Source organism: Theropithecus gelada, chromosome 7a, assembly GCF_003255815.1.
Source record: "Theropithecus gelada isolate Dixy chromosome 7a, Tgel_1.0, whole genome shotgun sequence".
NCBI lineage: Eukaryota > Metazoa > Chordata > Mammalia > Primates > Cercopithecidae > Theropithecus > Theropithecus gelada.
In genome coordinates, this window is record NC_037674.1 from 30,752,856 (window position 1) to 30,778,300 (window position 25,445).

General features: G+C 42.8%; 1 protein-coding gene across 3 annotated transcripts in view; it reads right to left on the reverse strand.

Annotated features, from left to right (window-relative positions):
* Positions 1 to 25,445, reverse strand: part of DNAAF4 (dynein axonemal assembly factor 4) — an 86,443-nt gene that overhangs the window by 6,711 nt on the left and 54,287 nt on the right. The window contains exons 7-10 of one of the 3 annotated variants that reach the window (XM_025389671.1): positions 22,638 to 22,747; positions 14,282 to 14,435; positions 10,519 to 10,624; positions 6,320 to 6,793 (exon numbers count right to left, since the gene is read on the reverse strand). In XM_025389671.1, the coding sequence (XP_025245456.1) occupies positions 6,684 to 6,793; positions 10,519 to 10,624; positions 14,282 to 14,435; positions 22,638 to 22,747 (480 nt within the window). In that variant the 3' untranslated portion in view covers positions 6,320 to 6,683. Of the gene's footprint in view, positions 1 to 6,319; positions 6,794 to 10,518; positions 10,625 to 14,281; positions 14,436 to 22,637; positions 22,748 to 25,445 lie in introns of those variants that run through there. The other 2 variants (XM_025389672.1, XM_025389673.1) reach the window with 2 other exon arrangements.

The window sequence follows — 25,445 nt, forward strand, 5'->3', positions numbered from 1 at the left end:
CTATTAAAAAATACAAAAATAGGCCAGGCACGGTGTCTCACGCCTGTAATTCCAGCACTTTGGGAGGCCAAGGCAGGCAAATCACCTGAGGTCAGGAGTTTTGAGACCAGCCTGGCCAACATGGTGAAAAGCTGTCTCTACTAAAAATACCAAAATTAGCCAGGCTTGGTGGCACATGCCTGTAATCTCAGCTACTCGGGAGGCTGAGGCAGGAGAATCACTTGAACCCAGAAGGCGGAGGTTGCAGTAAGCCTAGATCATGCCACTGCACTCTAGTCTGAGTGACAAAGCAAGACTCCATCACACACACACAAAACAGACTATTAGTTCATGGGGACACCACCCTCTTGAAAAGACTAAAGCTGTTAATACAGAAGTGAGTTAGTTATTGCAGGACTGGGTTAGTTATAAAAGACAGGAGTTCAGCCCCCTTTTCCTTTCCTCTCTTTCTTGCATGCTGTCTTACTATGTGATACCTTCTGCCACGTTATCATATAGCAAGAAGGGCTTCACCAGATGCATGTAGTCCCTCGATCTTGACCTCCCAGCCTCTAGAACCATGAACCAAATAAATCTCTGTCCGTTATAAATTACCTAGTCTGTGGTATTCTGATACAGCAGTGGAAAATGAAGGCACCTACTTTTTCCCTAGATGGTATGTGCAAAATCCTTTGCCCTTATTTCCCACATGGATGAAATTTGTTGGAAAGCACCTGGCTTGCTAGTGATTAAGAGGTCTCTCCTTGACCAAACTCTAGATAGGCTCCTGTAAACCACTTTTTTGACTAGGCCCCATCCTGGCACCTTGCTCTTTGTCCAGGCTGGAATACAGTGGCATGATCTCAGCTCACTGCAACCTCTGTCTCCCAGGTTCAAGGGTTCTCCTGCCTCACCCTCCTGAGTAGCTGGGATTATAGGCACGCGACACCACGCCAGGCTAAGTTTTATATTTTCAGTAGAGACAGGGTTTCACCATGTTGGTCAAGCTGGTCTCCAACTCCTGACTTCATGATCCACCTGCCTTAGCCTCCCAAACTGCTGGGATTACAGGCGTGAGACACTGTGCCCGGCTGTACCTTGCTTTTTTTTTTTTTTGAGATGGAGTTTTGTTCTTGTTGCCCAGGCTGGAGTGCAATGGTGCATTCTCGGCTCACCACAACCTTCACCTCCCGGGTTCAAGCAATTCTCCAGGCTCAGCCTCCTGAGTAGCTGGGATTACAGGCATGTGCCACCACAACTGGCTAATTTTGTATTGTTAGTAGAGATGGGGTTTCTCCATGTTGGTCAGGCTGATCTTGAACTCCCGACCTCAGGTGATCCACCCACCTCGGCCTCCCAAAGTGCTGGGATTACAGGCGTGAGCCATCATGCCCAGCCACGTACCTTGCTCCTAAGAGCCCAGTCATGGCAAGAGTCCTGCCAAGTTCCTTTAGCCAGAATCCCCACCATCAATATCTGATCACCCTTGATATTTGACCAGATTCCTCATTCCCTACAACCGCCCCCACCCGCCGCCGGTAATACCTGATCAACCTGGCCTGTCTTCAGCAAGAATCCTATTAGGTCAATCTAACCAAAATTCCTCTATCCCTAATGTTTTCTCTTAGTAATTTTTCATCCACTGACCACCTTCATTACCCAACCTACTCCTTGGCTATAAATCCCTACTTGTCCATGTCATATTTGGAACTGAGCCTAGTTCTTTTTCATTTTTTATTCTCAGACCTCACAGAAATGAAAAGAACTCAGCCTCGTTCCATGCTGAGGTCTCTTTTTCCTTATTATAACAGTTACTGAGTAAAAGCATTGTTTTTTCAGTTTAACTACTGTTCAACTCTGATTTTCATCTACACTAGGGAACCAAGACAGAATAGGTTTATATAACACTAAACTATTAGACAATATCTCTATATTAGGACTAATATTTTGACCTCTGTCAGCAAAGAGCTAACATGTGGAAAAGAAAGATCATCCCAAACCTGGTCTAGGACAGAACCTTTTGCTTGATATAATTCATAACCTCTTTCTGGGATGTGTTAAATAAAATATATGGAAGGCCACTGATTTGGACTGAACCTCTTGCACTAGTGTAACTCCCCAATGGATTCACCTTGCCTGCTGCCTAGACAGGACCAATTTATCAAGACAGGGGAACTGCAATAGAGACAGAGTAATTCACACAGAGCCAGCTGTGCAGGAGACCAGCGTTTTATTATTAATCAAATCAGACTGCCCAAGCATTTGGGAATCAAGAGTTTTTAAGGACAACTTGGTGGGGGAGGGGAAGCCAGTGAGCCAGGAGTGCTGATTGGTTAAGCAGGAGATGAAATCAAAAGAAATTGAAGCTGTCCTCTTACACTGAGTCAGTTCCTGGGTGGGGGGTCACAAGATCAGATGAGCCAGTTTATTGATCTGGGTGGTGCCAGCTGATCCAGCAAGTGCAGGGTCTGCAAAATATCTCAAGCACTGATCTTAGGAGCAGTTTAGTGAGGGTCAGAATCTTGTAACTTCCAACGGCATGACTCCTAAACCATCATTTCTAATCTTGTGGCTAATTTCTTAGTCCTACAAAGGCAGTCTAATCCCCAGGCAGGAAGGAAAAGGTTTTGGGAAAAGGTTGTTACCATCTTTGTTTTAAACTATAATCTATAAATGAAGTTCCTCCCAAAGTTAGTTCAGCCTATGCACAGGAAGGAACAAGGACAGCTTAAAGGTTAGAACCAAGATGGAGTCTGTTAGGTTAGCTCTCTTTCACTGTCTCAGTCATTGTCCTGCCTCAGCCTCCCAAGTAGCTGGGATTACAGGTGATTGCCACCATGTCCAGCTAATTTTTGTATTTTTAGAAGAGATGGGATTGGCCAGGCTGCTCTTGAACTCCTGACCTCAGGTGATCCGCCCGTCTCAGCCTCCCAAAGTGCTAGGATTATAGGTGTGAGCCACCGAGCCTGGCCCAAAATTTGGTTACTTATCTGATCTCCTGATAAATCATGAGAGATGATAGCCAAATCCCCAAACAGGCCCCTTTTAGCTGGCAGGATAGGCAAGTCCCCACTGTTTTAACTCTTGCAAGGAAAGTGATCTGAAGTTACCAGACATCAACCAACCCACTTTTCGTATTATGCTGTTTCTTGTTCCTGCTTGAGCTACCATGTAAATACCAATTGTTTTTGTTACCCCTAAAGGGGTGCTGCCTAGACAGAGCCAATTTATTAAGACACGAAAATGCAATAAAGAGTAATTCATACAGAACCAGCTGTGCGGGAGACCAGAGTTTTGTTTTTGTTTTTTTTTGTTTTTTTGAGACAGTCTCGCTCCGTCGCCCAGGCTGGAGTGTAGTGGCCCGATCTCGGCTCACTGCAACCTCTGCCTCCTGGGTTCAAGCAATTCTCTGCCTCAGCCTCCTGCCACCACACCCAACTAATTTTTTTTTTGTTTTTTCAGTAGATATGGGGTTTCACCGTCTTGGCCAGGCTGGACTTGAACTCCCGACCTCATGATCCACTTGCCTCAGCCTCCCAAAGTGCTGGGATTAGAGGCGTTAGCCACCGCGCCTAACCAGGGAGCGGTTTTGAAAGACAACTTGGTGGGTGAGGGGAAGCCAGTGAGCCAGAAGTGCTCATTGGTTAGAGATGAAATTATAGAGAGTTGGAGCTGTTTTCTTGTGCTGAGTTAAGTTAGTTCCTTGGTGGGCGCCACAAGATTAGATGAGTCAGCTTATTGATTTGGGTGGTGCCAGCTGATTCATTAAGTGCGGGGTCTGCAAAATATCTCAAGCACTGATCTTAGGAGCAGTTTAGGAAGGGTCAGAATTTTGTAGCCTCCAGCAGTATGACTTTTTTTTTTTTTTTTTTTTGAGATGGAGTTTCGCTCTTGTTGTCCAGGCTGGAGTGTAATGGTGCGATCTCAGCTCACCACAACCTCTGCCTCCCAGGTTCAAGCGATTCTCCTGCCTCAGCCTCCCGAGTAGGGGATTACAGGCAAGCACCACCACGCCCAGCTAATTTTGTATTTTTAGTAGAGACGGGGTTTCTCCATGTTGGGGTCAGGCTGGTCTCGAACTCCCGACCTCAGGTAATCCACCCGACTCGGCCTCTCAGTGCTGGGATTACAGGCGTGAGCCACCGTGCCCGGCCTCCAGCAGTATGACTACTAAACCATAATTTTTTTGGAGATGGAGTTTCACTCTTGTTGCCCAGGCCGGACAGCAATTGCCCAATCTCCGCTTACTGCAGCCTTCACCTCCCAGGTTTAAGTGATTCTCCTGCCTCAGCCTCCCAAGTAGCTGTGAATTACAAGCACCTGCCACCATGCCCGGCTAATTTTTGTATTTTTAGTAGAGACGGGGTTTCACCATGTTGGCCAGACTGCTCTCTAACTCCTGACCTTAGGTGACCCACCTGCCTCAGCGTCCCAAAGTGCTAATTTTTAACCTTGTGGCTAATGTTAGTCCTACAAAGGCAATTTAGTCCCCAGGCAAGAAGGAGGTCGGCTTTGGGAAAGGGCTATCACTGACTTTGTTTAAACTATAAACTAAGTTTTTTAAAGTTAGTCCTACACCCAGGAATGAACAAGGACAGTTTGGAGGTTAAAAGCAAGATAAATTCAGTTAAGTTAAATCTCTTTCACTGTCTTAATCATAATTTTGCAAAGGTCATTTTATTCTGCTACTTCTAGTAATGTCTCTTCTAAATCTTTACATAAGATGCTGCTTGATTCATGAGTCACTGATAAAGGCCAATTAGATCTTTAAACTAAATTTGTTAGGCCAGCACGGGGGCTCATGCCTGTAATTCCAGCACTTTGGGAGGCCGAGGCGGGCAGATCACTTGAGGTCAGGAGTTTGAAACCAGCCTGGCCAACATGGTAAAACCCAGTCTCTACTAAAAATACAAAATTAGCTGGATGTGGTAGCACGCACCTGTAATCCCAGCTACTTCGAAGGCTGAAGCAGGAGAATTGCTTGAACCCAGGAGACAGAGGTTGCAGTGAGCCGAGATTGCACTGCACTAAAACCTGGGTTACAGAGCCAGACTCCATCTCAAAAATAAATAAATAAGGCCGGGTGCAGTGGCTCACGCCTGTAATCACTGCACTTTGGGAGGCTGAGGCGGGTGGATCACCTGAGGTCAGGAGTTGGAGATCAACCTGGCCAACATGATGAAACTCTGTCTCTACTAAAAATACAAAAAATTAATCAGGCATGGTGGCGCCTGTAATCCCAGTTACTTGGGAGGCCTGAGGCAGGAGAATCACTTGAACCCGGGAGGCAGAGGTTGCAGTGAGCTGAGACTGGGCCACTGCACTCCAGCCTGGGCAACAAGAGTGAAACATCATCTCATTAAAAAAAAAAAAAAAAGGCCGGGTGCGGAGGTAGCTTACACACCTGTAATCCCAGCACTTTGGGAGGCCAAGGCGGGCGGATCACAAAGTCATAAGATTAAGACCATACTGGGTAACATGGTGAAACCCCGTCTCTACTGAAAATACAAAAAAATTAGCCAGGCATGGTGGCGGGCACCTGTAGTCCCAGCTACACGGGAGGCTGAGGCAGGAGAATCGCCTGAACCCGGGAGGTGGAGCTTGCAGTGAACCGAGATCATACCACTGCACTCCAGCCTGGGCTACAGAGCGATACTCTGCCTCAAAAAAAAAAAAGAAAAAAAAAAAGTTGGGTGTGGTTGCGGGCACCTGTAATCTCAGCTACTAGGGAGGCTGAGGCAGGAGAATCACTTGAATTTGGGAGGAGGAGGTTGCAGTGAGCCGAGATTGTGCCACTGCACTCTAGCCTGGGCAACAGAGGGAGGCTCCAACTCAAAAACAAAACAAAACAAAACAAAACAAAAAAAGCCTTTAAAATTTAATTAGAGAATTACAATAACTACATACAAAAGGGAAGCTGTGCTATTGTGCTTAACACCTGCATAATCCCAGTGATACAACACAAATGGTGGTGCAATCCAATGCCAATACCATAATATTCCAGATTAATATCTTACACTTTGCTGTCTTTTTTTCCCCCCTTGTCTACTTGGAGGTACTAGAGAATGATTTCGCTCAAAAATTTATCTTCACCAGATAATGTTATGAAATATGATCGGTTTTCAGTTGCACAGCCTATAACTGAAGTTGAAGATAAGTTTTCTAAACAATTATTTTATACTAGGCTGAACTAGTCTAATCTTGAACAACGAGCATTAGACAAGTATTAAACAAAAAATAAGGTTCTGTGCATTTGGAAACTAACGGAAAACCTGTCAACATTTATTATACCAAAGTCAACCATTCAGTCAATTAAATCGTATATTAATACAAACAAAAGTTATTTATAAACAATCTTTTATTTTAAAATTCTACCTTGTTAAAAATTAATCAGTAAGTGTCCTGGTAACTATACCAAAATATATTTTGTTACAAGGGCAAGCTTAATTCAGTAACACAAAAATGTATACGTATGTATTAATATGAAGAAATAAGGAATCAAAATAGGTTCTTATTTAGATTTATTCAAAAATGGTTCAAGTCACTTTATTTTCTATAGATTTATAATATTTTGCCATCTACAGAACTAGAGTACTAAACAGAAAGCAATCCTGTACAATTGGCCATAATATGTACAAAGATTTCTAATGCCTCCAGGTCTTTTTAAAAAACTTATAACAATACTTAGTTACTTCTAATAGTCATTAAGATTTTAGTTCTGTTCCTTGAATTACATTCCGAATCTTCTCAGCATCAATTTGTACAATTTTGTTGGATGGATCAATCTTAAGTGCCGCTTCATAATCCTGTAGGCCTGTGTTTATATAGCAATGATGATTAATACAATAAATATTTTATTAGTACTTCTTTTATCTAGATGATAGTTGTTTAAAGTAAAAATAGCCACTAGTAGCATGGTTCAGGACAAGTACCAAGTTTTAAATTGGATTCCCATCTTTACACACATAGTAGTATCTCTATAAGATTGCAGAAATTTTTCAGTGATTTAGGGAATTATTTTATTCAATGTTCTGTAAGCAACAGTTATTTTAAATTCATGCACAAATAAACTAACAACTTACACTCATTATGACATAAATGAGAGGCTGAGGCAGGAGAATTGCTTGAACCCAGGAGGTGGAGGTTGCCGTGAGCCAAGATGGCGACACTGTACTCCAGCCTGGGCTACAGAACGAGACTCCGTCTCAAAATAAATAAATAAATAAATAAATATTTTTTTGTAGACTGAAACCATACTTTATTCATTGACTAGAACATAGTATAAGCTGTCTTTTCTTTTCTTTTTTTTTTTTTTTTTGGAGACTGTCTCACTCTGTCTCCCAGGCTGGAGGGCAGTGCCACGATCTCGGCTCACTGCAAGCTCCGCCTCCCGGGTTTACGCCATTCTCCTGCCTCAGCCTCCCGAGTAGCTGGGACTACAGGCGCCCGCCACCTCGCCCAGCTAGTTTTTTTGTATTTTAGTGGAGACGGCTGTTGCCCAGGCTGTTCTCAAACTCCTGAACTCAGGCAATCCGCCCGCTTCAGCCTCCCAAAGTGCTAGGATTACAGGTGTGAGCCACTGCGCCCGGCCGGTAGTATAAGCTGCTTTCTATAGCTACTATATATACAGAATTCATTTGAGAAAAAATGGTTAAAAATGAAAGCATTGTCTACTGCTTGTTAAAAATATGTAACTGGATCTCAATCTTCACCCAAAAACGCAATGGAAAAAAAAATTTATTTCAGAATAAGGAAACTTGAGTTCTAGTTCCTAAAATGCTATTGATTTGTTATGCCAGCTCAGGCAATTCACTGAACTTCTCCAAGCCTCAACTTTCTCATCTTTAAAAGAAGGGGTCTTTGTAGCTCAAAACAATCTACGATACCATAATTTCTTTTTTTTTTTTTGAGACGTAGTCTTGCTCTGTCGCCCAGGCTGGAGTACAGTGGCCGGACCTCAGCTCACTGCAAGCTCCGCCTCCCGGGCTCACGCCTTTCTCCTGCCTCAGCCTCCCGAGTAGCTGGGACTACAGGCGCCCGCCACCTCCCCCAGCTAGTTTTTTGTATTTTTTAGTAGAGACGGGGTTTCACCGGGTTAGCCAGGATGGTCTCGATCTCCTGACCTTGTGATCCGCCCGTCTCGGCCTCCCAAAGAGCTGGGATTACAGGCTTGAGCCACCGCGCCCGGCCAACGATACCATAATTTCTGAAGAACTTTTCATTCCTGTCTTGGTCATCTTTATCCTCCTGAAATTGAATAAGACATTTAAAAAAGGTTGGGGCATATAAACCCAATGTGGATGCCTTGGTTAGAAAAAAATCTCCTACAAATGGCAGAACCAACTTTAAAAATGAAAACAGAATAATAAAAATGTATAGCCTGGAGCCGTGGCAAGACATCATCAAGAGGTGGCCTTTAGGCCTTGAGTGAATGGAAGCTGAACAGGCTTCTCCTTAGGGAGGTATGGGAGGAGAAGCCTTGAAGATAAACTTTGGCTACTACAAAATTTTGCCTTTGGTACAGCATGAGTAACTGCAAATAACTGCAACTATATATATATAGTTTTCGGGGGTTTTTTGTTTTTTGTTTTTGCTTTTGAGACGGAGTTTCGCTCCTGTTGCCCAGGCTGGAATGCAATGGCACAATCTCGGCTCACTGCAACCTCTGCCTCCCAGGTTCAGGTGATTCCCCTGCCTCAGCCTCCCAAGTAGCTGGGATTACAGGCATCTGCCACCACACCCAGCTAATTTTGTATTTTTGGTAGAGATGGGGTTTCACTATGTTAGTCTCCCAAAGTTCTGGGATTACAGGTGTGAGCTACCACACCTGGCCACCTAAATCTATTTGAAATAAAATAAAATAAATGGTATGTTTTCTGTATACATGGAGCTAAATTATAGACCTTAATACAATCTAACAAATATAAGCAATATGCATGCACTATGGTAGATTGTTATTTCCGAGCTTAGGTGTGTGTGTATACATACATACAGACACACAAATACATACATACATACAGGGTATGACCAAGGAAGCTCTTTGAGATAAATATCCATGATATCTCAAATCATTTATATATTTTATCATGTTTTTTGTTTGTTTGGTTGGTTGGTTGGTTTTGAGACGGAGTCTTGCTCTGTCACCCAGGCTGGAGTGCAGTGGCACGATCTTGCCTCACTGCAAGCTCTGCCTCCCGGGTTCGCTCCATTCTCCCGCCTCAGCCTCCTGAGTAGCTGGGACTACAGGCACCTGCCACCATGCCCGGCTAATTTTGTTTTTTTATTTTTAGTAGAGACGGGGTTTCACCATGTTAGCCAGGATGGTCTCGATCTCCTGACCTTGTGATTCACCTGCTTCAGCCTCTCAAAGTGCTGAGATCACAGGCATGAGCCACCGCGCCTGGCCTATCATGTATTTTTTTTTTTTTTTGTAAGAGACAAAGTCTCACTATATTGCCCAGGCTGGTCTCAAACTCCTGGCCTCAAGCCACCCTTCATTACAGGGGTGAAGCACCACACCCAACATTTATCACATATGTTTCTATGAAGTGTTGTCTGGTAACATAGTCTTTTTATTTTATTTTACTTTTTATTTTTTTTTGAGACAGAGTCTTGCCCAGGCTGGAGTGCAGTGGCCGGATCTCAGCTCACTGCAAGCTCCGCCTCCCGGGTTTACGCCATTCTCCTGCCTCAGCCTCCCGAGTAGCTGGGACTACAGATGCCCGCCACCTCGCCCGGCTAGTTTTTTGTATTTTTTAGTAGAGACAGGGTTTCACCGTGTTAGCCAGGATGGTCTCGATCTCCTGACCTCGTGATCCGCCCATCTCAGCCTCCCAAAGTGCTGGAATTACAGGCTTGAGCCACCGCGCCCGGCAGCCTTTTTTTTTTTTTTTTTGAGAAGGAGTTTCGCTGTTATTGCCCAGGCTGGAGGGCAATGGCGCAATTTCAGCTCACCACAACCTCCGCTTCCCGGGTTCAAGCGATTCTCCTGCCTCAGCCTCCCAAGTNTTTTTTTTGAGAAGGAGTTTCGCTGTTATTGCCCAGGCTGGAGGGCAGTGGCACAATTTCAGCTCACCACAACCTCCGCCTCCCGGGTTCAAGCGATTCTCCTGCCTCAGCCTCCCAAGTAGCTGGGATTATAGGCATGAGCCACTACGCCCAGCTAATTTTGTATTTTTAGTAGAGGGTTTCTCCATGTTGGTCAGGCTGTTCTCAAACTCCTGACCTCAGGTAATCCGCCCGCCTCTGCCTCCCAAAGTGATGGGATTATAGGCGTGAGCCACTGCACCCAGTCAATATAGCATTTTTCTAGACTGAAACTTGTTGTTCACACTTATTTTAATTCCCTTCTACAATGAATTTTAAAATATAATTCAGAAATAATGTATTGTCAGATATGCTGCAGACATTACTAAGAATAAATTAAATGCTAAAAATATTTAAAAATGGAGTCCTTCAAAGTCATGATCTTAAATAATTCCAATGACATTTTTTTCAGAGTATAATTTTGGACTTACACCATTTCTATCAATTCCTTACCTTCTACATACAATTCTAGTTGACAGAATGCTGTTCCACGTCGTACATGTGCCTTCATTCTTGCATTAGCATTGTCTGTAACAGGTGGCATCAGTAACTCCAGTGCCTTACAAAATATATATAATTATTATATGAAAGTTATAATTTCTTAATTTAAACAAGCAAAAGGCTGGGCATGGTGGCTCACACCTGTAATCCCAACACTTTGTGAGGCCGAGGTGGGTGGATCACCTGAGGTTAGGATTTTGAGACCAGCCTGGCCAACATGGCCAAACTCTGTCTCCACTTAAAAAAAATACAAAAATTGTCTGGGCGTGGTGGTACGCACCTGTAGTCCTAGCTACTTGGGAGGTTGAGGTGGGAGAATTGCTTGAACCCAGGAGGCGGAGGTTTCAGTGAGCTGAGATCGTGGCCACTGCACTCCAGCCCAGGCAACAAAAGTAAGACTCCATCTCAAAAAAAAAAAAGGCCTCCAGTCCTCACCTAAATTTTTAGCTTAGCTGCTACAGGAATTTACCAAATATATATATATATACACACACACACATACACACACACACAAATATATATATATAAAAGAAATAATTATTATCAGGTCTTCCAGAAGAGATATGTTGAACTACTTAAGGAATTTTTCAGTTGCTCCTGTATGGGATTCATACCCCTCCAAGGTTATTGTCAGGCTTATCATTTCACATCTCCACAGCTTTATTTTTACTAGGAGGAATTATTAAAAAGGATTTGTGGGCTTTTGTATTCGGATTGTACTCAGCTTATTCATTCATTCAATAAATATTTGTTTGCATTTTGAGAGTCAAAGAAAAACTGGATCATAAAAGTAGTATGATATCAAAGTGTGAGGATATTGGTTGTGTCCTCCATATCCTCACTCTCAAGAAGCTACCTAAGAGATTTTGCACATGATATTCCCTTAAAACAAGTTATCTTGACATGGAAAAAAGAAAAAGCTGTAGAAGTTCAAGACATTCACATGAAATACTAGTAATGGAAAGTAGAATATACTAAGTTACCCTGTAAATGAGAAAATGACTGTAGTGATATCTGGGCTGGGCACGGTGACTCACACCTGTAATCCCAGCACTTTGGGAAGCCAAGGCAGAATGATTACTTGAGCCCAGGAGCCTGAGGTTGCAGTGAGCCACTGCACTCTCGCCTGGGCAACAGGCTATCTCTTAAAAAATTAAAAACTTAAAAAAATTTTGCTGGGTGTGGTGGCTCATGCCTGTAATCCCAGCACTTTGGGAGGCTGAAGTGAGTGGATTACCTGAAGTCAGGAGTTTGAGACCAGCCTAGCCAGCATGGTGAAACCCTATCTCTACTAAAAATACAAAAATTAGGCCGGGCATGGTGACTCAAGCCTGTAATCCCAGCACTTTGGGAGGCCGAGGCGGGCAGATCACCTGAGGTCGGGAGTTTGAGACCAGCCTCACCAACATGGAGAAACCCATCTCTACTAAAAATACAGTATTAGCCCGGCATGGAGACACATGCCTGTAATCCCAGCTACTCAGGAGGCTGAGGCAGGAGAATTGCTTGAACCCAGGAGGCAGAGGTTGTTGTGAGCTGAGATCACGATTGCACTACAGCTTGGGCAACAAGAGCAAAACTCCGTCTCAAAAAAAAAAAAAAAAAAAACCGAAACAAAACAAAATACAAAAATTAGCCAGGTGTGGTGGTGTGCAGCTATAATCCTACCTACTTGGGAGGCTGAGGCAGGAGAATCTCTTGAACCTGGGAGGAAGAGGTTGCAGTGAGCAGATGTCATGCCAATGTACTACAGCCTGGGCGACAGAGAGAGACATCGTCTCAAAAAAAAAACCTTAAAATTTTTTTAACAAAGGGATATCCTTTTACTGCACACGTGGTAGAAATAACAAGGGAAAACCAAGTGTTCTTCCTTCTACCATGCACTGAGTCTGCAAAAAAAATTTTTTTTTTTTTGAGATAGAGTCTCACTCTGTCACCTAGGCTGGAGTGCAATGGCATGATCTCAGCTCACTGCAACCTCTGCCTCCTGGGTTGAAGTGATTCTCCTGCCTCAACCTCTCCTATAGCCTGGGACTACAGACCCATCACCACACCTGGCTAAATTTTGTGTTTTTAGTAGAGACGGGGTTTCACCATGTTGGGCAGGCTGGTCTTGACCTCTGGTGATCTGCTTGCCTCGGTCTCCCAAAGTGCTGAGATTACAGGCGTAAGCCACCGTGCCCGGCCGAGTCTGCAAAACTTTAATAAGAAAAAGGGTGGGCCAGGTGAGGTGGCTCACACCTTTAATCCTAGCACCTTGCAAAGGTGACGCAGGAGGACTGCTTGAGCCCAGGAGTTGGAGAACAGCCTGGGCAACATGGCCAAACCCCATCTCTACAAAAAATACAAAAATTAGCTATGTGTGGTGATGTATGCCTGTAGTCCCAGCTACTTGGGAGGCTGTGGTGGGAGGATCACTTGAGATTGGAAGGTCGAGACTGCAGTGATCGGTGATCACACCTCTGTACTCCAGCCTGGGTGACAGAGCCAGATTCTATCTCAAAAAAAAAAAAAAAGGAGGAGGAAGAAAGAAAAGAGAGGGAAGGAGAGAGGGAGAGAGGGAGGGAGGGAAGGAAGGGAGGAAGGAAAGAAGGAGAGATGAAGAAAGAAACAAAAAGGAAAGAAAGGGAGGGAAGGAGGAAGGCATGGAGGGAGGAAGGGAGGAAGGAAGGAGGGAGGAAGGAAGGAGGGAGGGAGGGAGGAAGGAAGGAAGGAAGGAAGGAAGGAAGGAAGGAAGGAAGGAAGGAAGGAAGGAAGGAGAAGGAAAGGGGAAAGGAAAGGGGTAAACACAACTGACCACCATTTACTAATTTCTGGCTGGGTACAATGGCTCACGCCTGTAATTCCAGCACTTTGGGAGGCCAAGGTTGTAGCAGCCCTTGAACCCAGGAGTTCAAGACCAACCTGAGCAACATAGGGAGACCTCGTCTCTATTAAAAAAAAAAAAAAAAAAATACAAAACTTAGCTGGGTGTGGTGGTTGTATGCCTATAATCCCAGCTACTTGGGAAGCTGAGATGGGAGGATCGCTTGAGATTAGGAGGTCAAGGCTGCAGCAGTGAGTTGTCATCTTACTACTGCACTCCAGCCTGGGTGACAGAGCAAGACCCGGTCTAAAAAACAAAAAACACATTTACTAATATCCTTGTGAACTTGAAGGGCAATACAGTAACCCTGGAGTTTTTTTGTTTGTTTGTTTTTTGTTTTTTTTGATGGAGTCTCTCTCTCCAGGCTAGAGTGCAGTGGCACAATCTCGGCTCACTGCAATCTCCACCTCCCGGGTTCAAGCGACTCCCCTGCCTCAGCCTCCCGAGTAGCTGGGACGACAGGCACACACCACCACACCCAGCTAATTTTTTGTATTTTAGTAGAGATGGGGTTTCACCATGTTGGCCAGGATGGTCTCAATCTCCTGACCTCATGATCCACCCACCTTGGCCTCCCAAACTGCTGGGATTATAGGTGTGAGCCACCAGGCCTGGCCAGTAACAGCTGATTTTTAATCTAACTAACTATTCATAGAAGTCACAAAAAAACACCAGATCCTTGTCCATTAGTAAAAAATCAGTTTAAAAAACAAAAGATTCAATAAGAAAGAAAATTTTTAAAATCTTTGCATTTCAATTATTTCAATTGAACAGAAAAAGATAATCATTTAAACCAATTAATAGAAGGATATATTTAAAGCACCATATATCATAGATAGATATCCATACCTTAGAGGAATCTTCAATAGCCTTGTGTAAGTTTTTCAGTTTTAGGTGGCAAGCAGCCCGGTTCAAATACAAGAGTGGCATTTTATTATTTAGTCTTATGGCTAAATTATATGCATTGATAGCTGCCAAATAGTTTTCTGTTGCAAACAATTTGCTAATGAGACAAAAACAGAGAAGAAAAACAATTTAACATTGAAAGAGAAACACAGAAATAATATCTAATTGTATTTGACAAAGAGGATGGCTTACCTCTTTTTGCATTCTCTTTAGGGTAAACATTGTTGGCTGCACTGAATCCATCTCTTTTCACATATACCAGCCTGTCATTTGAATGGAATGGACCGCACTCCCACTTCCAAGGGTAGACATTAGTAATTTAAGCCAGTAGGCATATTTTCATTATTTTTGCTACAGTAATTGACTCAGGGATGGGCTTGTGTGACCTATATTGTTCTATTGAGACTGAAGCCTGTGGGATGGTTTCAGAGTTGGAGAAGGAAAAGTTGGGCATACTTCTCCCCCTGCTGGATATAAACGAAGAAGCCACATATCCCACATTGTTGCTGACCATTTTTAACACTATGGGATGAGCTGGCATTAGAATAAAGCTGATATTATGGAAATATGAAAGGAATAAAAAGGCAGAAAGAAACAGCCCTTCATGATACAGTTAAGCTGCTAGATCAACCTTTACTTGAAATAAAAAACACCTTTAGCTGTTTAGTTATATAAGACAATAAATTCCTTTCAATATAAAGCCAATTTGAATTGGGTTTTTCGGGTACTTGCAATGGATATACTCTTTCAGTTCAAATGTTCCAAAATTTTCTTCAAATAAAGAGATGTACACAGTTAAAGGATCTCTTCAAAATGCAAAGTTTCTTTGTTTTTTGTTTGTTTTTTGAGACAGAGTTTCACTCTTGTTGCCTAGGCTGGAGTGCAATGGTACAATCTTGGCTCGCTGCAATCTCCACCTCCCGGGTTCAAACGATTCTCTTGCCTCAGTCTCCTGAGTAGCTGGGATTACAGGCATGCACCGCCACACCTGGCTAATTTTGTATTTTTAGTAGAGATAGGGTTTCTCCATCTTGGTCAGACTGGTCTTGAACTCCTGACCTCAGGTGATCTGCCCGCCTCGGCCTCCCAAAGTGCTGGGATTACAGGCGTGAGCCACCGCACCCGGCCTCTTTTTTATGTATAATTTCCACTTACAAAAATTTGAAAAAGTACATCAACAGGAAAATGGAAAATACTTTGCTGAAAATAAAAAATGTCATATAAATATAACTTTGTATTCATGTTCATTCCCTTATACTGCATACTTTGCTGCTCTAGAATATTAAACATGTCAAAAGTAAACCTACAAAAGCAGCCAGTAAACTGAATAAAAGGTAAGATTACACCATTGTCACATCTAACTTGAGCTAAACTCAAGCTGAAAATAACTTGTACAAACTAGTTATTCTACCCATAGAAGAGCTAATTCTATGGGTAGTTTACCTTTCTGAAATGCCTCATATCAGCGACGTTTCTGATTGCAAGTAACAGAACCACAACTCAAGTGGGCTTAAACAAGTAAGGAAATAAATTATCTCACATTTTTGAAGTCCATGGGATTAAGGCCCTTATAAAGAAGATTAAAAAAACAAAAATAAAAAGTCCAGAGGAGGCCGGGCGCGGTGGCTCAAGCCTGTAATCCCAGCACTTTGGGAGGCCGAGATGGGCGGATCACGAGGTCAGGAGATCGAGACCATCCTGGCTAACACAATGAAACCCCGTCTCTACTAAAAAATACAAAAAACTAGCCGGGCGAGGTGGCGGGCGCCTGTAGTCCCAGCTACTCGGGAGGCTGAGGCAGGAGAATGGCGGGAACCCGGGAGGCGGAGCTTGCAGCGAGCTGAGATCCGGCCACTGCACTCCAGCCTGGGTGACAGAGCGAGACTCGGCCTCAAAAAAATAAATAAATAAAATAAATAAATAAATAAAAAGTCCAGAGGAAAGAAGCTCCAAGCCCAATCAGCAGCTCAAAGGTGTTATCAAGGCCGCAGGCTCCTTCCATCTGCCCATTCTACTGCACTCAGCAGGAACCACAATCAGGCTGATTTTCCTCATGGACATAATAGCCCAAGGTGCCACATACAGGCATAATACTCATTGGAAGAAAAGGTAACAGTATTTTCTGATATATGTTCCCTAAGAGAAAGAAAATCTTTTCCAGAAAACTCCCAGTTTACTTCCTTTCACCTCTCATTGACCAAAAGTACATACCCTTAAAACAAAAACACAAATAAAAACCAGTCTTTCTCTCCCTCAAACTCTCTTTTCCTTTATCCTTGCCTCCCTCCCTGCCTGCCCCCTGCCCTGCCGCCATCTCTCTCTCTCTCTCCTCCTACCCCTACCTCCCCAATTTGACTCCTCACTACTATATACTGCTGTTTAGAATGATTTTAAAAATTCAAAAACATGTCCATCTTTCCATGTTAAAAAATAGATAAATACATTTTTACAGAGTATACATAATACATGGATTATTCTTACAGTATTCTCTCATAAGTGCTAGGATTTCTGAAACCAATTTCCTCCTACTTAGGTACATTTAGGGGGTCTTGTTTTCCAATACTTTTGCTTTTATAAAGAACATTATAATAAGTATTTTTGTATCTATATCTTTTTTCTTTTTAAAAGCAGGAATGCAACTAAAGCAATAATAATCTGTTGAAGTCAATGAGAATTTATCCCTGGACTTGGAATAGGGTCACTGTCCTAAGTCACATGGGCAAGGGCTGCACACCTCAACAAAATACGAGCTCATCTAATAAGGATGAAGGGAGAGAATAAATGTTGGCTAGGTAATCTACAGTGTCTACACCGAACCTTATTTTTTAAACTGTGGTAAAATATATATAACGAAATTCACCATTTTAACCATTCTTAAATGTAAAATTCAGTGGCATTAACTACATTTACATTGTGCAACGATCATCACCATCCATATTCAGAACTTTTTCATCTTTTCAAATTGAGACTCCATACCCAGGAGTTAGGGAATAACCCTCCATTCCCCATCCTCTCTAGTCATTCACAACCACCATTTGACTTTCTGTCTCTATGAGTTTGACCACTCTAAGTATCTCACAAAAGTGAAATCATATGTTTGTCCTTTTGTGACTGGCCTATTTCACTTAGCATAATGTCTTCAAGGTTCATCCATGTCGTAGCGTGTCACAGGACTTCCTCTCTTTTTAAAGCTGAAATAAGACTGCATTGTTATGGATATAACACATTTTATTTATCCATTTATCCCTCAATGGACACTTGGGTTGCTTATATGTTTTGATATTGTGAATGTTATTGTTATGAACATGGTTGTATAAATATCTGTTTGTGTTCCTGCTTTTAATTCTTTTGGGTATACACCAAGAAGTGGAATTACTGGATCATATACTAATTCTATTTTAGGCCAGGCATGGTGGCTCACGCTTATAATCCCAGAACTTTGTGAGGCCAAGGTGAGCAGATGGCGTGGGCTTATGAGTTTGAGACCCTCCTAGGCAACATGGCAAAACCCTGGCTCTACAAAAAATATAAAAATTAGCTGGGCACGGTGGCTTGTGCCTGTGGTCCCAGCTACTTGGGAGGCTTAGGTGGGAGGATGGCTTGAACCTGAAGGGTAGAGGTTGCAGTGAGCCAAGTTCACACCACTACACTCCAGCCTGGGCTATAGAGCCAGACCTTATCTCAGAAAAAGGAAAAAAAAAAAATCTATTTTTACTATTATTTTTTATTTATTTATTTATTTATTTAGACGGAATTTAGCTCTTGTTGCCCAGGCTAGAATATAATGGCACGATCTTGGCTCACAGCAACCTCCGCCTCCCGGGTTCAAGCGATTCTCCTGCCTCAGCCTCCCAAGTAGCTGGGATTACAGGCATGCACCACCATGCCTGGCTAATTTTGTATTTTTAGTAGAGACAGGGTTTCTTCATGTTGGTCAGGCTGATCTTGAACTCCTGACCTCAGGCGATGCGCATGCCTCGGCCTCCCAAAAGTGCTGGGATTACAGGCGTAAGCCATTGCGCCCGGCCCTATTTTTATTTTTTTGAGGTACCACAATACTGTTTCCCATAGCAGCTGAATCATTCTATACCTCTACCAACAGTGCACAGGATTCTAATTTCTCCGCATCCTCACTAACACTTGTTATTTTCTGGTTTTTTTTTTTTTTCTGAGTAGCCATCCTAATGGGTGTGAAGTGGCATTTCATAGTGGTTTTGATAGACCTTTCCCAAATGGTTAGTGATGTTAAACATCTTTTCATATTTACTAGCCATTTGTCTCTCTTCTTTGGAGAAAAACCTGTTTAAGTTCTTTGCCCATTATTATTATTTTTAAAAATTATTATTATTTTTTTGAGCAGAGTCTCTCTCCGTTGCCCAGGCTGGAGTTCAATGGTGCCATCTCAGCTCACTGCAACCTCTACCTCCCAGGTTTAAGTGATTCTCACGCCTCTGAGACTCAGATTAGCTGGGATTACAGGTGTGAGCCACCACGCCCGACTAGTTTTTGTATTTTTAGTAGAGACAGGGTTTCACCATGATGGCCAACCTGGTCTCGAACTCCTGGCCTCAGGTGATCCACCCACCTTGGCCTGCCAAAAAGCTGGGATTACAGGCGTGAGCCACTTCACCTGGCCTCTTTGCCCATTTTTAAATTAGGTTATTTGTTTTGTTGTTGAGTAGTAGTTCATATATATTCTGGATCTGCAAATATTTTCTCTATTCTGTGGGTTGCCTTTTTACTCTATTTATAGTGTCTTCAATGCACAAAAGTTTTTAATTTTGATGTGGTCCAACTTAACCATTTTTTCTTTTGTTGCCTATGGTTTTGGTGTCATATCCAGGAAACGTTACCAAATCCAATGTAAGGAAGCACCCTGTGTTCTCTTCTAAGAGTTTTATAGTTTAGTCCTTACATTTAGGTCTTTGATTTTGAGTTCTTTTTGTACATGGTGTTAGGAAAGGGCCCAATTCTTTTCCTTACTCTTTTTTTTTTTTTTTGATGGAGTCTTGCTCTGTCGCCCAGGCTGGAGTGCAGTGGCTCAATCTCGGCACACTGCAACCTCCACCTCCTGGGTTCGAGCGATTCTCCTGCCTCCGCCTCCGAGTAGGTGGGATTATGGGCGCCCACCACCACACCCAGCTAATTTTTTTTTTTTTTTTTTTTAGACGGAGTTTCGCTCTTGTTGCCCAGGCTGGAGTGCAATGGCACGATCTCAGCTCACCGCAACCTCTGCCACCCGGGTTGAGGCAATTCTCCTGCCTCAGCCTCCTGATTAGCTGGGATTACAGGCACCTGCCACCACGCCCCGCTAATTTTTATAGTTTTGGTAGAGATGTGGTTGCGCCATGTTGGCCAGGCTGGTCTCAAAATCCTGACCTCAGGTGATTCACCCACCTTGGGCTCCCAAAGTGCTGGGATTACATAGGAGTGAGCCACTGTGACCGGCCAATTGTTATATTTTTAGTAGAGATGGGGTTTCACCATGTTGGCCACGCTGGTCTCAAAATCCTGACCTCAAGTAATCCGCCCACCTTGGCCTCTCAAAGTGCTGGGATTACAGGCATGAGCCACCATGCCTGGCCAGAAATTTTCTTTTTATTTTCAGATGGAGTCTCACTGTGTTGCCCAGGCTGGAGTGCAGTGGCACAATTTCAGCTCACCGCAACCTCAACCTCCCAGGTTCAATCAATTATCCTGCCTCAGCCTCCCGAGTAGCTGGGATTACAGGCATGCGCCACCACACCCAGCTAATTTTGTACTTTCAGTAGAGACGGGGTTTCTACTTGTTGTTCAGTCTGGTCTCGAACTCCTGACCTCAGGTGATCCGCCTGCCTTGGCCTCCCAAAGTGCTGGGATTACAGGCGTGAGCCACCACGCCCGGCCCTATTACCTTGTTCTTATCCATGTTATTGTACTTCCCACACAGTGTTTTAAGTATTTGTGTATGTCTCTCTCCTCCTGATTTCTGTTGTTCAGTGCCTATAGTCTGGCAAATAGCAAGCAATCAATAATTGCTTATTTAATGGCTGAATAAATGAATAGGAAGGAAGAAAGGAAGAAGAGAAAGAGGAGGAAAGATTATATATGGTATTACTCTTGGGAGTTAGAAGAGCCAACCTGTCAGTTCCAGGCTTCTAACCTTCAGAAAAATTGCCAACTCTAGCTAAACGCCACAAAACAATTCCTGGTGTTGTAACAGACAAGAGAAAAGACCAAGAAAAAGGAGAAAGAAAAGAAAAATACAGATATTGTGGTAGACAGATAATGTCCCCCGCCCCCCAAAAAAAGATGTCCATATTCTAATCCCAGAACCTACGAATGTTACCTAACGTGGCAAAAAGGACCTTGCAGATGTGATTAAGTTAAAGAGTTCGATGGAGAGAGTACCCTGGATGATGTAGGTGGGATTTATATAAACACAAGAGGCCTTATAAAAGAAAGAAGGAGGCGGGAGAGTCAGAAAACGAGAAGAGATCATGGAAGCAGAGCTCAGAAGAATGCAATCAGTGGCTGGGGAGCCACAATCCAAGGAATGCAAATAGCTTAGAAGCTGGAAATTTAAGAAAATAGCTTTTCTCCTAGAGCCTTCAAAAGGAATGCAACTGATACCTAATTTTAGCCCAGTAAAACTCATTTTGGACTTCTGAACTACAGAACTATAGATAATAAATTTGTGTTGTTTTAAGCCACAAACTTTGTGGTAGTTTGTTATAGAAGCAATAGGAAAATAAACACAGAAGCGTATATGATGAAATATAATAAATAATATCTATAGCTGCCTCAAAATATGAACACAAACTGCCACTCAGAATATACCAGAATTTACTGTTTTTGATCAGTATGTTAAAATATTCATGGCCGGGTGCAGTGGCTCACGCCTGTAATCCCAGCACTTTGGGAGGCTGAGGTAGGCGGATCACCTGAGGTCAGGAGTTTGAGACCTGCCTGGCCAACATGGTGAAACCCCGTCTCTACTAAAAATACAAAAATTAGTTGGGCATGGTGGCAGGCGCCTGTAATCCCAGCTACTCAGGAGGCTGAGGCAGGAGAATCGCTTGAACCTGGGAGGTGGAGGTTGCATTGAGCCAAGATTATGCCATCACACTCCAGCCTGGGGGACAAGAGCGAGACTTGGTCTCAAAAAAAAAAAAAAAAAAAAAAAAAAAAAAATCCATATACAAATGAATGAATAAAATGACTGCCCAGATATAAGATAATTTCTGGGATAATATGGTAATCTTCTTTGTGTTTGAGCCACTGACCTGAAAGGCAGTAAAATGGTCCTCTTTTAAAAATGGATTTGAATAGGTCCCACACCGGGGCTCATGCCTGTAATCCCAGCACTTTGGGAGATCGAGGTGGATGAATCACTAGAGGTCAGGAGTTCGAGACCAGCTTGACCAACATGGTGAAACCCCGTCTCTACTAAAAATACAAAAAATATTAGCTGGGTGTGGTGGTGGATGCCTGTAATCCAAGAGTAAAACCATAGACTTGGGAGGCTGAGGCAGAAGAACTGCTTGAATCTGGGGGATAGAGGTTGCAGTGAGCTGAGATTGCACCACTACACTCCAGCTTGGGTGACAGAATGAGACTCTATCTCAAAAAAAAAAATAAAATAAATAAAATAAATAGATAAGAATAATCAAAACAGCTCTAGCTTTGCAAAAAGTCTGTTTTTATGGGAGACATCAGGAAGGACTTATGTCAAATGTAAAAGGGATTTAAAAGGAATTTTAATAAGCATTCCAAAAGATGTAATTTTTTTTTTCATTTTTATGACATTTAAATAAAAAAATAAAATTAGAGCCTCATTGCCTTGTTATCTGACTTTTTAAATATGGAGGCCCTGTCTACCTTATTTGCTTATTTGGATTATCTTTCTGCAACAACACACAAACAGACAAAATATCTAGAGAATGTGATAACTACTTTTTTTGTTCAAAGACAGGGTCTCACTCTGTTGCCCAGACTGGAGTGCACTGGCCAATCATAGCTCACTACCGCCATGAACTCCTGAGCTTAAGGGATCCTCCCGCCTCAACCTTCCGAGTAGCTGGGACTATAGGTGCTCACCATAACGTCAGGCTAATGTTTTATTTTGTTTGTTTTTTTGTAGAGACAAAATCTCACTTTGTTGCCCAGGCTGGTCTTGAACTTCTGGCTTCAAGTGATCATCCCACCTCGGCTTCCCAAAGGGCTGGGATTATAGGCATGAGCCACCATACTCGTCCTGTGATAACTACTAATGTCTTCATACATGATAAAGCTCATGATCAGAGTTCAAACAACTTACTTTCCTTTATCTTTCAACCATTCTGGGTTCTTTTCTTCTTCTTTTAAATCGCAAAGTTCAGGAATGTCAGTATTCATTGCTCTTCGTGCCTCAGCTTGTTTGTGTAGCCACTAGAATGAGAAAGAAGTCCTATGAAGAATAAAAAGGTCTTTTTTTTAAATTAACATTTCCTTTTAGATTTTCCATCTTCCTCCAGTGGATGGAAATATTATTTGTTATGCACTGAATGTTTGTGTCTTCCCCACTTCTCCTCCAAATTGATATACTGAAGCCTTAACCATCAATGTGAATCAGTATTTGGAAGTGGGGCCTCTGAGAGGTAATTAGGTTTAGGTCATGAGAGGAGAGCCTCCAGAATGAGTTTACTATCCTTATAAGAAGAGAAAGAGATCAGAGCTCCCTCACCCACTATGAGGACCCAGTGAGAAAGTGGTTGTCTACAGGTTCTGATGAGGGCTCCTACCAAGAACCATGCTGGCACCCTGATCTTAGATTTCCCAGCCTCCAGAACTATGAGAAATGACTCTTCATTGTTTAAGCCACCCAGTCTATGGTATTTTATTTATAGCAGCCAGAGCAGATTAACATACTATTTGATAATGGTAACTTTTTTTTTTTTTTGTCTTGCTCTGTCACCCAGGCTGGAGTGCAAGTGGCACAATCTTGGCTCACTGCAACCTCCACCTGCCAGGTTCAAGTGATTCTCCTGCCTTAGCCTCCCGAGTAGCTGGGATTACAGGCGTGTGCCACCATGACCAGCTAATGTTTGTATTTCTAGTAGAGACGAGGTTTCACTATTTTGGCCAGGCTGGTATTGAACACGTGACCTCATGACCACCCATCTCGGCCTCCCAAAGTGCTGGGATTACAGGCATGAGCCACCCCACCTGGCCAACGATGGTGATGTTAATCTTGCAATATTTATACATTGTTAAACTTTTTTTTTTTTTTTTTTGAGACATAGTCTCACTCAGTTGCCCAGGCTGGAGTACAGTGGCACGATCTCGGTTCACTGTACCCTCCACCTCCCGGGTGCAAGCGATTCTTCTGCCTCAGCCTCCTGAATAGCTGGGACCACAGGCATGCACCACCACGCCCAGCTAATTTTTTGTATTTTTAGTAGAGACGGGGTTTCACCATATTGGCCAGGCTGGTCTTGAACTCCTGACCTTGTGATCCACCCGCCTTGGCCTCCCAAAGTGCTGGGCTTACAGGCTTGAGCCACCATGACCGGCCTTAAACTTTTTTTAAACCTCATTAGCTGGTTGAAATATAATAGATAGAAGTTTCTAGCCAAATTTCTTGTTTTCTGGGAGTTCATGTGATATTATTATTATTATTATTATTATTATTATTATTATTATTTTTCCTGAGATGGAGTCACACTGTGTCCTCCAGGGCTGGAGTGCAGTGGCATGATCTCAGCTCAACCGTAACCTCCGCCTCCTGGATTCAAGCAATTCTCCTGTCTCAGTCTACTGAATAGCTAGGATTACAGGCATGTGCCAGCACGCCTGGCTAATTTTTGTATTTTTAGTAAAGATGGGGTTTCACCATATTGGCCAGGCTGGTCTCGAACTCTTGCCCTTGTGATCTGCCCACCTCGGCCTCCCAAAGTGCTGGTATTACAGGCGTGAGCCACCATGCCCAGCCCATGTGATTATTATTTTGCCTTTCTTCGTTACAGTATTTTCATTTTTCTATACTGAAAAATATACAGAAGGTCACTTGAGCCCAAGAGTTCAAGGCTACAGTGAGCCATGATTGCCCCACTGTACTCCAGTCTGGGCAGCAGAGCAAGACCCCAACTATAAAAAAATAAAAAGGGGTGTGTGTGTGTATGTGTATAAACACAATTTAAAAATAATTCTAACTGTGTAATTATAGAAATGTTACAAATACAGAAAATACATTGTTTAATGATACAAAAAAATATTTATATTGTCATTGACTTTTTTTTTTTTTTGAGACGGAGTTTCGCTCTTTCACCCAGGCTGGAGTGAAATGGTGCAATCTTGGCTCATTGCAACTTCCACCCCCTGGGTTCAAGTGATTCTACTGCCTCAGCCTCCCGAGTAGTTGGCAGATGCCTGCCACCACACCAGGCTAATTTTTGTATTTTTAGTAGCCATGGGGTTTCACCATGTTGGCCAGGCTGGTCTCAAACTCCTGACCTCAGGTGATCCACCCACCTCGGCCTCCCAAAGTGCTAGGATTACAGGCGTGAGCCACCGTGCCCGGCTTGTCATTATGTCTTAAGGATCTTCTTATATCTACAATTTTTCAATTGAAAGATGTGTCAATTCAGACTTTCAGTTAAAAAATGCAGTTCTTGGCCGGATGCGGTGGCTCAAGTGCTGGGATTACAGGCATGAGCCACCGCATCCAGCCAAAACAATGTAGTTCTTAGTGCTAATATAACTAAATATACAACATTTGAAATCCAGGGCTTAGGAATTTATACATGGATGGAAGATATTAATTCCAAAATGTCACATTACAAATACCTGTTATTAGAAATAATTAGTTGTAATGATATATTAATAATTTCCAAATATCTTCTTTCCAAACACATACTGATCCAGAGTTTATATGTCTATTAACATTATAGAAAATGATGTATTTGATAAAATAAATGGCAAGTACAGTAGTGTATCTCTTGGAATAAATACTGTACTCTATATATATACATATATATATATATATGTAAGTTTTTCATTGTTTTGTGATGAAGTCTCACTCTATCACCCAAGCTGGGGTGCAATGGCAAGATCTCAGTTCAGGGCAACCCCTGACTCCCCGGTTCAA